The 14,967-nt window shown below is 41.4% G+C and overlaps 2 protein-coding genes across 6 annotated transcripts; one reads left to right on the forward strand and one right to left on the reverse strand.

Moving 5' to 3' along the window:
* Positions 1 to 226: 226 nt before the first annotated feature.
* LOC138106425 (glycoprotein-N-acetylgalactosamine 3-beta-galactosyltransferase 1) lies at positions 227 to 14,967 on the forward strand. 5 transcript variants are annotated; one of them, XM_069007006.1, is made up of 4 exons: positions 227 to 315; positions 6,739 to 6,978; positions 8,625 to 9,292; positions 10,508 to 14,967. In XM_069007006.1, exons 2-4 carry the CDS (start codon positions 6,756 to 6,758, stop codon positions 10,715 to 10,717), a joined length of 1,101 nt encoding a protein of 366 aa, XP_068863107.1. In that variant the 5' UTR covers positions 227 to 315; positions 6,739 to 6,755; the 3' UTR covers positions 10,718 to 14,967. The 5 variants fall into 5 exon arrangements, with proteins under 5 accessions (XP_068863107.1, XP_068863104.1, XP_068863103.1 ...); XM_069007003.1 differs by lacking the exon at positions 227 to 315 and adding an exon at positions 976 to 1,058; XM_069007002.1 differs by lacking the exon at positions 227 to 315 and adding an exon at positions 1,230 to 6,394.
* Positions 555 to 1,538, reverse strand: LOC138105099 (proline-rich protein 2-like). The gene has a single exon (XM_069004735.1). It carries the CDS (start codon positions 1,536 to 1,538, stop codon positions 555 to 557), a length of 984 nt encoding a protein of 327 aa, XP_068860836.1.

Raw genomic sequence — 14,967 nt, forward strand, 5'->3', positions numbered from 1 at the left:
AGTGAAAAACACCTTCCAAATCTACAATTCCTCTTATTTGATATATTTTTTTTCCTAAGGAGACCACCGAGAGATAAACGTCAAGAGCTGTTGGAAAGGTAGGAAGCGTTCGCACGGGGAGATAAGGAGCGATTGCAGAGGGCTCGGTATCCTAGCAACATCCCTTGCAGTTGCCTAATGGTATTTTGCAAGAGCGGCGGCTCCAGACCGGCTGAAGTGAGGGGAATGAGGGGCTGGAGCGCAGCGGAGCTCCGCAGCCCGGCCTGAGCGCCCGGCACAGCCGCTTCCGGGCAGGACCAGGCAGGCGAGAGCGAGGTAAGTCGGTGGACAGCGCTGCCCGGGGCATTTCCCCGCTGGCCGTGCCCGGGGAGGCACCGCCGGAGCGCCGCGCCGCTTACCGACTGCTGGGAGCTCCGGGTAGCCGCCCCTTTGCGCTCCTCTGTCCCTCCCGCGCCCTCCCCTTCCCCCCGGGACACTTTTCCCCCACACCCCTGGAAGTCCTGGCCGAGCCACCGAGCGCAGCAGACAGGCCGACCACCACTCTCACGCTGCGGCTACGGCCTGGGGCTCCCGCCCGCGCCCACCGCCGCGCGCCGGGAGGCGCGGGCGCTACTCGCGGCCTGGCCCGGCGACGTGGGCGCGCTCCCGGCGGACGGGGAAGGAGGGCCGGATTCCCGTGGCTGCACCGCGCGGGGTGGACGGGGCGGGCGGGGGCGCCGCGCTTCTCCCGCGCCGGGAGCGCAGCGGACGCGCGCACTGCCACGCGGCGGAGCCACCGCCGCGGCGGGAAAAGGGTTAAACCCGCGCGTGCCGCGGAGGCCACGCCCCCGGGCGGCTCGCCGGCCAATGAGCGGGCGGCGGGGCGGGGCGGTGCCGCTCCCGGGCCCGCCCCGGGGTGGGTGCGCAGCACGGCGCGGGGCGGCCGCGCGATGGGGCCGGCGGCGGCGCGGGCCGGCGGGGGCCGGGGCTGTGGCCGTGGCCTGCCCTGCGCGCGGCTGGCAGGTGCCCGCGCGCCGTCGCGCGGCTGAGCGCGCACCGGGGCCCCGCCGGCCAGCGAGGTGAGGGCGGGCGGGCGGCGGGGGGCGGGGGGGCCTGGCCGGGGGCGGCGGGGGGGTCGGGCCTCGGGGGGCAGCGTCCCACCCGCGGGGCCGGCGCGGAAGGAGGCGCGGAAGGCGTCTGCTCTCTGCGGGGACGGGGCGGGAGGAGGCGACCGGGGCGCTGCGTGTCACCCCGGCGGCGGGAAGGGTGCCCGCGGCTGCAGGGACAGCAGGTGCCCGGCTGCACGCCTGGGAAGGAGAGGCGCCAGAGGAGGGGGTCTCCTTGGAAAAGCGCGAGTCCCTCGGAGCCCAGCGGAGGGAGCAAGGTGCCCGGGGAGCCGGGAATCGCTGCTCCCGCCTCCGCAGCGGGGACTTCCTGGGCGGACGTCCGTAGCACGGGCTGGGTTGGGAGAGGTCTGGAAAGCCGTGCTTCGGGCACGGGCACTTGTTGCCGAAGGACGGTGTCAGCTTTTGGAATGAGGAAGGAGGTTGCCAAATCATCCTTCTAGCTCACCGGTACTGTGGATTGTTACCCGTCTCGTTTCAGTGCAGTTGTTGGTCTCCTATACCGAAGTACCTCGGTTTGATGGTTTGTATTTTTTGGTAGAACAAGCAGGAATTTTTTTTGATGGGAAGAGTTGCTCTCCAAAGAAATGCTCACAACATTAGATATTTGAAGAGGAAGGACATGATCTGTGCTTCGTCGATAGGAAACTGCAGCAGCTCACGGAAATCCTAGATGCAGACAACATTAGCAAATGCACAACTTGTGCGTATAGCTGCATTTCAGAAGCATATGAATATACAGACCATCTAGCAATAAATGTGACTTAAAGAGCAGAAGGCCTGTTTGCACAGCTAACTACGTTTTTTCTACATTTTGATCGAGTTATTCTGATGCGTTGCTTGACTATTAAGGACATGGTGGTAGAGATCGATTTCATTGCTAATTATGCAGCTTGCAAAGGACATTTACACTCTTTTATCATGAGGCCTCAGAGCTTCCCCCTTGCTTCCTAAGTAAGAGATACAAGGAAGAATCAGCTCTGTATGTGGGTTTAACTTAATCAAATCTTAAAGTGATTATGGAATGATACTGGGATAAACATGTTTAAAATTGGAGTTATGTTCTGCATTCTTTGAATTTCAAAATCCCGGATTTGATGGTTGAATTTTGTTTTTTTGGCCTTATGTTGTTTTGGGGTTAGGGTATTTCTGTTTGTTTGGTATTGTTTAATGTGTTTCTCTAGATTGTCCGAGTTTGTGTGAAAGTATTAATTTTAAATGTCGTTGGGTTGTTTTCTTTTGGCAGTGGGACCAAACTCTTACGATTATATTCATATTGCATGGTTTTTCCCTAAATTTCCATTGGCTCGAGAAAGAGACCTTAAAGGCCTTATTGGAACAGCTAGCAGAGTGAGAGCAGTAGTTTAGATTAACATGTTCAAAGGCTCACCAGCGGGATGCACAGAGACACGGTGGGGGCAGGTGGGACTCCTGTAGTCTCATCAGAGGAAGCAGCCCCTGGTTCTGTCACTGAGGAGCCACCAGCCCCATTGCCCAGGTGTGACATGCAGCAAGAGAAGTCACCAGTAGGGCTGTCTGGTACAGCTCACAGGATCGAGGGTGCTAACTACCTAGAAAATATGGGGCCTATGGGATGCAGGGGAAAAGCATCTTGTGACTGTACAAAATTTATGGGGTGCTCCTGGGAGGGGGGGACTAAAGGAAGGTGTTTCAGGAGGAACAAATATGGGAAAATAAAAGGATTAGATAAAGGGCCTGGTCAGTTAGAAACAAGTGGCTGGTCAGTATGTTTGACAGTGTTCTGGGCCAGATTGCCACAGCCTGTCCTCTTTGCTCATTAAGGTGCCTTTCTAACCATTTTGCTGTGCGAGAGGACTCTGCCATATTCTCAGGTGCATACTGAGCTCTAAGTGCCAGCAACTGGAGATGCACAGTAAGTTGTAGGGACCTCTGTGTCCGGTGTGCCAGCAGCTGGAGGGACTGGAGTGAGTGAGGGCCTAAATGCCCAGCAGCTGGAGTGGGGACTGTAAGCCACAGAGGCTTGTGTGGTTGTTAGTAAGTAGGATTAAGAGGTTTGGGAGCCATGTTTTGAGGCAGCTGTAATTGTGGGACAGGTACTAGTGAGATCAGAGAGTCATCAGTTTACCAGCAGAGTGAGGCTCTGGGGAGTCTGAGGATTCAGGGTTGGTTCCTGAATAGGTTGAAGGTCTGAGACCCATTACAGAGGGATCCACATTGTGTGTATGTTTATATTCCCCACTAGCAGACCTTTGTCTGGGTCAGCTGTGGGGAGGAGCAGCTAAGGCCAGGCCATGTTTGTGTCTGCATGAGCACTTGTTTGTATCTGTGCTGATCTGTATGGTCAGCCATGTGTATATGCATCTTTGCATGCACAGCTATGGGAATTCATCCTCAGCCTGGCTGGGTCTGGGCACGTGGAGTTGCAGCAGCCTTGTCGTCAGTGGGCTGCCAGGTTCAGCAACCCCCAACACAGAAAAATTAGTTTTTTGTGTAAGCTTGAAGGTGTAGAAATTGTTGACTCATGAAACTTCAATTTAGAACCAAATCTTAAATGACTGTTACGTTGCAATAGAATTTGAAAACATTTATTGGTTTGATTGATGTGAATAGGGCTACCTACATGAATATCTAAATATCTGTATTTGTTTAAGCTTCCATGATAGAGCAGTGGAGCATAAATTAAATTCAAACCTAGCCTTTTATTGTAGATTTTTTTTTTTAAATAGTGTTTTTTTTAACTCCAGAAGCAAAAATAGAAATGTGAATATAAGTGGGAATGTTTCAGTAACCTGGTAGGTTTTGCACTTACCTTTTTCTTCTCTGAATGTCATAGACTTGTAGCATGACAAAATGGTTTGAGTTGGAAGGGACTTTTAAAGATCGTCCAACCCACTGCCATGAGCAAGGACACCTTTCATTAGATCAGGTTGCTCAAAACCTCATCCAACCTGACCTTAAATATTTTGCGTGTCTTCCCCCTGAATAAATCTGTGTGTAGAAAAGAATATCAGCAAGGAGTGGGGATGTTTATCATCTGACAACTGACCTTCTTTTTAGGCGTTTTCTGGTTCTGCTGTAATGCTGTAGTGTTCAGTTGTTTTTGCTGTCAAGTTAAAAGACTCAGTTTATGTGAAATATCAAGATACCATAAAAAAAATGAAAATTTCTGTCCTGTTTACTGTTGGAGTTTACAAACATATGGATATACACCTACACATGTTTATAGTGACCCACTGTTGGTATAAAATCGATAGAATGATAAGGAGATTATTTTAAATTGAAAACTGTAACTAGAGGCATTTTATATCAACTATGAAGTACAGCTACCTACCTGCCCTGAGAAATCCTCTTTGTGTCTGAAGTACTGCCAAATCAGTTTCTGATTTCCAGTGTGATGAATGCACTTTTTAAATTTTTCAGCATTTCCAGCACATTTAATTTTTTTTCTGTAGAATTCTGTTGTATATAATTTCATAGTTAATGAGCAGCAATTATTTTCAAGTTATTTTCATTTTTTTCTCTCCAAGCAAGACTAATTTTAACAGCTTTGGAGCAGATAACTGAAATTGTATTGCAGAGAGACACCTAATATTGAAAAGTATAACGGTAGAAAGGAGACCTTTTCTTCTAGAAGGTGGTGTAGCAACACTGTGGGCATGCTTGGGTTTATATATTTCCCCACTTTGAATATACCAAAGGAAGGCATTGTTTTATTGTGGCCATCTCCCTATGAGTATTGCAAATTTTGAGGGAACTTTGTGGTGATAGATTGGGAAAGCAAAAACAAAAAGATAATCTTAGTACAGCAGATCCTTTGCATTTTCATAGGCTGCTTGTATGCATGGGCTTTTTGAGAAAGGTTTTGGGGTTTTGCCTTTTTTTTTTTTTTTTTTAGGCACCTCATCAAAATACTCATGTTTTCTTCTCAGTTTAGTGGCCTAATGACAATTGAAATAAACGTGGAAACCAAGTAATTTTTTCAAGGCCTGGATCACAAATGATTATGCAGGCACTTTTTTACTTTGTGGTATGATGTCTAAAGGCAATCATTTGTTTCCACCAAGATGTAGTACTGAATTGAGAGAAGACAATGTGCAATTAAAAATTATATAATGAGCTTATTCATATTAAAGAATGACAGCTCCTTATCAACCACAGTTATAATCATTTTATACACCCTGTACATTTCTTGATTTTTATTTTGTGCTTCAAGTTGTGTTTTCAATTTTCTTTCCTTTTTCTAGCAGTGTGGAAAGAAAAGCATTACCACGTGTGAGAGCTGCTTCACTCTCAAATGGTCTTGATCTGCATGTGGACAGTAAATCTGATGGATTTCTGGAAGTGCCATTGTAACAACGTGCACACGTGCATTCCGTCCTTTGCTTTCCCTTCAGGAGAGCAGAAGGACAGACAGAAAGCTGGAAGTTGGAGTGTGTGTTGCTGCACAGTGATTCATACAGTTGCTTGAGGACAGCCTGTTTCCAATAGACTGCACAGCCAGTGAGAGGAGGGGGTGCAGGCTAAATGGGTTGTTTTGGTGGCTGCAGCTCTTCTCTGATCGATGGCTTTCATCGATGCTCTGTGCAGTCCATAATTTTCTTTTTTGGGCTCCCTAATGAACTAAATTGGGTTCTGCCCACTGTCTTAATAATGATCCTAATGGAGGGAACATCATTGACTTGTTTGTAAGGCTCTGGCTTGAATTCAATATGTGTTTAACAGTCAATGTTTTTGTAGTTTAGTCACGAGTTATTAGAAAATAGCTCAACTCTTTCTGAAGATGAAAAGCCCTCAATAACTTGAAATTGGTTTCCAAGTGTTTAATATATTAAAATTCACACTCTTTTTTGATGTATAAAACTCCCTGTATGCAGGCATAGCTGCTGATTTGGTTCAATAAAAATGGTCAGCCAAGTCCTTTAGTTTTTGAGGAGTAAGGGTGTGGCTGATATGAAGGTGTGTTTTTATTACTGGAATACAAAGTTTTTGAAGTGTAGAATAGGCTTTAAGGTTGATGTACTTTCTTCTTCTCTTCCTTTTAAAAATTTTCTGTATGAAAATTTAGACGTCGTTTTACTCTTTCTTCTGAAAGTCAATCCTCAGTAATTCCTAAAAGTGTAAGGACAGCTGCCCTACTTTGGGAGTAGATTTGCTTTTATAACTCTTCGAAATCTGCTTGTGATTGACATCTGTTAAGAATTCCTGTAATATACATTTGGCTGGAGTTTTAAGAACATCTTGTGCCCATGTTCTGTCTTGACCTGTAGACTGCCGTTAATCATCATCTTCTACCTTCATAGAAGACTTAGGTATTATATTTTAAAGTGCAGATTTGTAGGCTGAAGAAAATAAAAAAGTGTACATATATTACAGTTTTATAAAGTTACTGCACTTCAGTGTATACATTCTTGTTTAAATGTTGTATAAATATAATTAATAGTTTTTTTATGTACAGCCACTATCAATAGATGTACAATTTTAGATTGATATTTGCATTGCTCTTGTGCTTAAATCTCTGTGCAAGCCCAGGGAAGCTGAATCTGAGCTAGAACTGAGTTCTCTGCTTCCAGAGATTTAGTCCTTGATTTCTTCCTGTAGTTCTAGGTTTGATTTCTATATTAAGCCTAACGTATTTTTCATTTGGTTTTGACAGTGTCTCACCTTCAGGAGATGGCCTCCTCTAAGTCTTTGATGAACCTTCTCACCTTCATTTTTGGCTCAGCAATAGGATTTTTCGTCTGCTATCTTCTGTTTAGCATTATACTAGAAGAACAAGTTAAGACCCAGCCTCATGTTCTTCACAATGATCCACATGGTCAGCACTCAGCAGATACTGACAACAATCAGCTGCAAGGACAAATGAATTTCAATGCAGATGCTGGACAGCATAAAGGTATTTTGTTACACCTGGCTGATTGGAAAATGTCCTCCCTTTTCATGCATTGCAAAACATTGCTTCTTCACTGTCAAGAATTTATATGAATCATTTTCTTTCAGTTTCTCCATGTTCAGGTTACATCTAAATAATTTTTTTTCTCCTGAGGGCTACTGAATGGTGGTTTTCTTTGTTGACATTTTTATTATAGTAGTAATTTTTTTTCCTTTGAGTCCAACTGTTTGCCCAATGTCTGTATCCAGACTTGTTTGGAGCAGGAATTTCTCAAATGAGCTATTGACACCAAATGGCAGTTGTGCTAAGCAGATATCTTTGCTGGTGTTGTAGATGTAGCTGGATTGCTTTTTAGCCTTAAGAAGCTAATTTTGGACCACTTCTAACTTTTGATCTAGCCTCTAAGATAAAGCTAAAATAAAATTTAAGAAAACCCACTTTTTGGTACAATTAGTAAAACACAGAATTGGAGCAGGGGGGCAAAGGGAGTCACTGCGGGCATGATTTGCCAAGCTGATTGTACAGCAGTCCAGGCACAGATTGCTGTTTGCAGTCAAAGCCAGAGAAATTCTTTTGCACTCTTGATTATTTTTATTTTTTCAGAGAACGTAGACCCTTCAGATACTTCAGGAATACTTTTATACTTGATATATTTCATTAAATGAGCTCCCAAATACAGAGAGTGTTTGAGTAGGGACATCTGGATGAGAAAAATTGCACTGCAGTGCTTTTGCTGAAGATGTTAGTAATTTGTTACTTAGACATACTTAAACTCCAAACTTTGTAAGATGAGTTTGTGAGTGTTTCACATGTAATTGTAGAACATTGTTACAAAGAAATCTGATATATAGTTGCATAAAGTGCAAGCAGGAATATTTTAGTACCAGTTATGCAGATTTCACTCTCCATTAAATATTCTTTTACATAAGTTAAAATCTTTCTGTATGTATCAAGTGAAAATGTTTCTTTGAGACCAAGGAATGTTTTCATAGCTTGAAAAACATTGTTACACACCTCAGATAACTGTATTTATTCTGCTGGCTTGCTGGCAAATAAAAACATATTAGTTCAACAATAATACTAGTTTCATAGTATCCTAAATTATTTAATCTGTTAATTTCTGGTTTACCCCTGGCTTTATTCTTAAAACATATGTTCCTGTTTTAGAAATATTCATTAGGTTTTGTTAGTTAACATGAATATATATAAAAGAGCTCATTAGCTTTTTGGCTTTTCTGTGTTGGAATCATTAAGTTGTATTCATTGTGAATGGCAAAAATATTCTGTTTTAAAATTTTCATTAGTCCTCCAAGACCATAAAGAGGTTGCCTCCAAGCAGTTTTTATGTACAAATCAAGGTTTGCTAAAGTCACACTTGCCTGAACAGATGCCCATTTTGATATGACTCTTATACTCTCCTTTTTCTTGTGAAATTGAAATAGGTTTAAGAATTTTAGTCTTTGAGAGTCTTGTTTGTTTCCTTCCAGAATCTAGCATGGAGTTCATTAACTGGTACATTTGGAAGCAAAAGCCTCTTTTCTGTCTGCATGTCTTTTCTGATGTAGAAACAGAATATCTGAGGAGGTGGGAGGTTGCTCTTTGTTTGGCAGTCATGTCTAATATGGTTTTACAACTTTCCTCTTTTTCAGATGAGGATAAAAAGGTTGCAGAAGGACTGTATCACAAGGTGAAAATACTGTGTTGGGTCATGACTGGACCTCAAAATCTAGAAAAGAAAGCCAAGCATGTTAAGGCCACTTGGGCCCAGCGCTGTAATAAAGTACTTTTTATGAGCTCTGAAGAAAATAAAGACTTCCCAACTGTGGGCCTAGAAACCAAAGAAGGCAGGGACCAACTGTACTGGAAGACTATTAAAGCTTTTCAATATGTATATGATCATTATTTTGATGATGCTGATTGGTTTATGAAAGCAGATGATGATACATATGTTATATTGGACAATTTGAGATGGCTCCTTTCAAAATACAGTCCTGAACAACCAATATACTTTGGAAGAAGGTTTAAGCCTTATGTGAAGCAGGGCTACATGAGTGGAGGAGCAGGGTATGTTCTGAGCAAAGAAGCTCTGAAGAGATTTGTTGCTGCATTTAAAACAAACAAATGCTCTCACAGTTCCTCTATTGAAGATCTGGCACTAGGAAAATGCATGGAGATCATCAATGTGGAAGCAGGAGATTCTAGGGATACAAGTGGTAGAGAAACCTTTCATCCCTTTGTTCCAGAACATCACTTAATCAGAGGATACCTACCAAAAACATTCTGGTACTGGAATTACAATTACTATCCTGCTGTAGAGGTAAGTCCTTAGGAACCCATTTTGTCAAGTGCATCTCATGATGTGTGTGAGCATGTGATCTGTGAATTAGCATTAGGTGGAAGAATTCAAGAACAGGATTTGGAATTTTTTACATATTAAAGCTGAAAAAAAGATAGTCTAGTTCTTCAGTAGATTTTTTTTTGTTGTTGTTGTAAAGCAGCAATCTATTTTTATACTTGTATTCAGCAGCAAAAGCATTTCTGTAGCTTAAACCAGCTGTATGATACTGTATTTGGTGTGTCAGGAGGCAGCAGCTTTAGCTGTGGCTGCAGTGCATGGGTGGCTGAGCTGTGGACAGTTCCATCTGTAACTGATTCATAATGGAAATTGCCCATTGGATCCTGTCCTGTCATACCTGTGTTTGGATAGACACTACTTCATCTGGTATCAAAATCAAGCTATATTGATCAAACTTAGTAGGTATTGAAAGAATGACAGTTATATAACAATTGTTCTTTTTGGCATCTTTAAATATTTAATCCTAGTTCCAGTTGGAGTAGAAATATGAGCAGCTCTGCAATCAAAGCTGCTGAAAACAGAGATCTCAAAACTATGATCCAGAAAAGTGTTCTCAAAGCTGAATTTAAGCTATAAAATATAAGTTGTGACAAATGTGTTAACAATGATCCTATAGCTCTTAATAATGTCAATGAAATCAATACATTTAAAACAAAATTTTGCAATTGCTTGTTACAACTTTCTGTAAGTAGGAAGTTAGATACTGACAATATACCAAACAGTATAATGTGTCAGCACACACAGGTGCAGGTACACACACATTTTGCTTATACATTCTGTCTGGATGCTGACATAAGTAACAGGCATGTATTGTTTCATATATAAATGTAACTCATTTAGGCCTGCCTGCTGCTTCTTGGTGCTGTTTAAACACCAGCATCAAAAATTAAGCATGGAAAAACAGAATACCTCTGACGTTAATGAGGGCAGCTAGTTTTTTCACTGGCTTGATCACAGAAGCAAAAGGCTTTGTCAGCTTTATTTTGGAAAGATGCCTTGGCAGATATGTCTGGTACATTTTGCTTGCCTAACATTAACTTTTGAAGTATGTGTATGACTGATGGTAGTGAATTTCTTACCATTAAATCAAGTATTTCTTTGAATTCTCCCTGGATCTTTAATCCAGGACATGCTTTGTAATTCATGCTGATTGTTTTGCTTTGTTTTGTGTTTCAGGGTCCTGGATGCTGCTCCGATCTAGCAGTTTCATTCCACTATGTGGACTCTGTGACTATGTATCATTTGGAATATTTGATTTATCATCTTCGTCCGTATGGGTATTTGTATAGGTACAATCCTGATTCATCAAAGGATCCAGAAGAGCAGAGCAAAAATGAAGTACTGGAGGATAATCAAAAGCTAAAGCAAAAAATTTCTGAGGGCTAATTGGACTTTGAAAAAACCAAAAAAAAGCCAGTATAATGAGTATGAGGCTCCTCGAACTTGTGCATGAAGCTTGTGGGCTGAAATTACTCCTGGCGATTCTTCTTTCAAAAATCAAGTTGGCAGTACTTGTCACCCTGTGTACAACAGAGTCTGGTGCTGGCTCTGACTGTTTTGGATAGTGTGACCTCGCAGCCCTGCTCACTAAGATTTGGGGCCCTAAAGCTGTGCAATTGGAGGTTGCTCTGGTATAATAACATGTGGAAGAATTTGTATAAAAACCACAGTGGAGAGGTTCTCAGATGATCGTACCGTATTTCTGTTCCTTTTTCTGTTCTTCTCTATTTCCTTTCTATTAAGTCAGTTCTAATATTAGAAATTGGATGCTGCCCAGTCAAACACTTCATGATGGCTTTCTTAAGTATTCTCAACATCTTGAAGTTACTTTGTGTACCTTGCCCTAAAAGTAAGGCAGAGACACAGAATTAGAGTCTCCAGTCTGCTTTGCCTTAACAGCAGAGTGGCAGATTTTTACCCACAAGATTAATCTGAATTGTTTCAGAAACAGAATTCACTGCTATGAATTACTTATAAAGTTTTGAATTGTGTTGTGCAAAACAATACGAAGTTTTTGGGGACAAATACTCTTTTGGAGAGAATCCCAGAAACGGTTACTGTTGTTTAAATTGCTGAGGTGATGCAAGCTGCTTACATATTTGCCTGTGGCTTTTTTTATTTTCCTTTCATTAACTTATCCTTTTGGTTGAATGGATATAAAAATTCATCCTAGCATTTCTCAGCATAAGGTAGATGCTTTTGAAAATAGAAGTCTGTGTTCCATCCCACCTGCCACATAAACCAGGAAGAACAGCGTCTTAGTGAAGTTATAACAACTTGATTTTGGCCACTATTATAGTTTGTTTCCATTTTAATTTTCACTAGAGGTTAAAATTTTCAGATACAGAAATGTCCTATTTTAAAACTGCATCAAAGCCAGTTTATTTGGTTGAAGTATTCAATTTCACTTTTCTGAACAGTTTTTTCTTCCACTTGAAAAATTTTTTTTCTTTATCTGCTTCTCGTTACCTTTTTCACTACAAAGTGTTAAATGATCCTTTTTTCACTGTTTTTGAAGCTGAAGTACATAGTTATTCAGGTAAACAAGCCTGAATGCAGGGATCTTTCAAAGTGCATTAACCTTCTCCACTACTTCATAAGTATCTCTGCCTTTTAACTGGAAACACTTTCTTGGTGTGGGAAAAAATAGGTGTTTTAATTACTGGGTTTTTTTCAGAGGCCAAATATATGTTTTATAGAACTAATATAAAACTTTCTGGTTTTCTCCTTTTCAAATTGAGTGGATAGCAGTATGGGGAATGGGATTAAGCATGACATGTAGTGTGTTTTTTATTCCACACTTGAACAAAAGCTTCTTCATCTTTTTGTTACTTTTCACCTTCATCATATTGATGAATTTGGACATAACCTAATTACCTCCAGTCATTACTTTGAAAAGGGCACATAGTGGTAGCAGACAGCCTTATTTACTACTGCTGGTCCTTCAGGATGTTCCTGGAAGATGATGTAACCATAAAGTACTGGAATTTTTTTTTCCAAAGATAGTTCTAGTACGGATTGGAGTTCTTTCTGGTGTCCAGCAGTAAAGTCATTACTTTTCTTTTTGACCATTGCTCTGCAGCACGATGGTAATTACTGAAGCAGCTCATGGTGTTGAAATGCTGCACACACCTTCTCTGCCTGAATGTAGGCTGAGTTCATCTATCAAGTATTGGTTCAATAGTTCCTGCAGGGTTAAATCTGTTGGTCTTTATGAGCAGCACTGCTTCTGAAGTACTGATAGGGACACGAGCTTTATTTTACATTAATTAACTTAAGTAGACTTAATTATAATTGCATTGGTTGTGGAAAGGAAAAAGTCTCCAGTTTGCTGTAGTCAGAGGGATGCTTATCCAGAGAACAGTGGATGTTAACATGCTGAAAGGTGCTTCCTTCTGTGAGCTAAATGTTTATCCCACATGCAGCACAAACCAATCATATTGTGAAATCCATATGGAATTGATAGCTCCAGTGGCATTGCTCAAACAAGAAGTTAAAATATTCAGGAATACTTTTAAGAAGTTATAAAATGAAATCGAGATCCCAACCTAATCTCTTTGTAAATTCAGCCCATGTAGAAGATCTGCTGAACTGCTGTACAGTTCCTTTATTTCTGCTTTCTTCTTCAGTTCATCCATAGGGATTTAAAGATTTTCTACCACAACAGGCAGAACTAATCCTGCATATTTTCTGCAGATTTGTGTCGTATGTTTGCCCTGTGCTGTCCTGTGAAGCAAAATCATTTCCTCTTCATGTTCCTTACTATTATCTCGACTTTCCAGTCTCATCCAGCATAAGTCTCAGGTGGACAGAAGGAAGCAGGATGTTTGAGCTTCACACAGGTTGTTTGCTGGGGTAACAAGGTAAACCAGCCACTGCTGAGCTCAGGATGAAGCCTTTTCTCAGCAGCAGTTCTAGTTCTTATTTGCTGCCCAGCTGGGACTTGTGGGTTTAGCAGAGCAGGCAGGAATATCCCTTTCCACAAAATGTGCAGGACCTCAGAGAGACTGGAAAAGTAAAGGAGCAAGTTCCCTTTCTGAAGGGAATAAGGTTAAGGACATACTACCTTGAGATAAATGGGTGGCCTGTCTGGAGGAATGAGTAGCCTTTTCTTCAATGTCTATTCTTTGTTTTAAAGTGTCCTTTAAATCCTCTGAATTTAAATTCTCTTTAATTCCTCTGAATCTGCTTCTTTTGCCTTTATAACAACACTACAAAGAATTTTTTTTCTTTCCAGACAAGCTAGAAAAGTATCAGGTTTTACATTCTGTATAACAGAGACCTATTGTTCTCTGTTGAATTGCATTCCCATATCCATGAGCTGGTACCTCTGGAATAATTGGGTTCTATCTCACTGCCTTCAGAAGCCTCAGTGGACAAGGTTGGAATGTGAACAGTTAGTACAATTTTCATGTACAATATTACACCACTATTAGTAGTCTGCTATTTCACTCTCAGGTCTTTGTGCTTCGAGAAAGTATTTATTGAGTTTAAGAATTTTTGCAGCCCAAGGAGACTGTATTTCAGATGCAGAGACTTTCTGAAGCACAGCAACATGGGCTTACTTAGGCTGTGCAGATTATTGCTCTGTGGTTTGGTCTGGTTTCTAAGACAGGTTTCTTAATTTTGTGAAACCTAAAAGCTTTCATTGGCACTGTAGTGATTTAAATGACCCATCTAAAAATTTTGGACTATTTTTTTGAAATTACTAGGCAGTGGATGTGGGAATGTCCCCTACTGTGACAGAGTAACATTTCAACCTTGTATTAAGTGGTTTCACTTCAGAAAGATTGAGAATGGCAAGAAGTTACTTTCTGATCACAGATCTTAATCAGAGGAGAGTATTATTCTTTGTTTGCCAGAAGAGAGAATTGATCTTTGTTTGCAGAAAAGACCAATTTTAATCTTCTTTCACTCCCAATTCATTTTTGCAGTCTGTATTTGTGTTATTTAAGAGGTTGCACGCTGGTGATATTTGCACCATCTCTCATTTTGTGGAAGCTCTTTTCACAGTGTTTTTGCCTTGAAGGACACTTTCTTTGTTTTGCTTTGGTGGGGGCGTATATTAAAAATCACTTTTTCTTCATCTGTTGCCATTTGTTCTGTTATGCTTCCAGAAGTATAAATTTCAGTGAGTAGCTGATAGACCTTATAAACACTTTGTTTTTTGAGCAGGGTGTTTTGTCTTTGTATGACAAAAAAGTGTGGGTTATTTCTCTGCTGTACCTGGTACTGATGCTGATAGTGCATGCATAGATGAAAATATACCCCTCCAATACAGGACCACTGGGAAAGGCAGTTTTGTCCTTTTTCTGTGAAGAAATCTTCTGTGGAACTCCAAAAGTGTAATTTGCTTTGTTTTACCATATTGTATTTAAAAGATTCCACAAATGTTATTAATAGTCTGAAAGAATTGAATATTGCTGCTGGACAGTGTGCTCCACTTAAAACCTGTGAATGTTTCACTTTGCAATTATAGGTAGTTGTGTTCCTAATGGCAGATAAAAGTTGGTGATTTGTCTGGAATGGTCACCATAAGGATTTGTATCTTAAATACCTTATTTGAAGTGCCTTTGATGAATTTTTAGCATCAAAATTAGGTTGAGAATTGAATAAATAAAATAAGTTATGTCATA

This window comes from Aphelocoma coerulescens, chromosome 2 (assembly GCF_041296385.1).
Source record: "Aphelocoma coerulescens isolate FSJ_1873_10779 chromosome 2, UR_Acoe_1.0, whole genome shotgun sequence".
Classification (NCBI taxonomy): domain Eukaryota; kingdom Metazoa; phylum Chordata; class Aves; order Passeriformes; family Corvidae; genus Aphelocoma; species Aphelocoma coerulescens.

What these genes read in the sequence shown, in the direction of transcription:
- LOC138105099 (XM_069004735.1), bottom strand. Translation starts at nt 1,538, where the DNA reads ATGATTTGGCAACCTCCTTCCTCATTCCAAAAGCTGACACCGTCCTTC.
- LOC138106425 (XM_069007006.1), top strand. Translation starts at nt 6,756, where the DNA reads ATGGCCTCCTCTAAGTCTTTGATGAACCTTCTCACCTTCATTTTTGGC. An exon ending in AGATGCTGGACAGCATAAAG is followed by an intron (nt 6,979 to 8,624) that starts GTATTTTGTTAC and finishes CCTCTTTTTCAG; the next exon opens with ATGAGGATAAAAAGGTTGCA. An exon ending in ATTACTATCCTGCTGTAGAG is followed by an intron (nt 9,293 to 10,507) that starts GTAAGTCCTTAG and finishes TTTGTGTTTCAG; the next exon opens with GGTCCTGGATGCTGCTCCGA.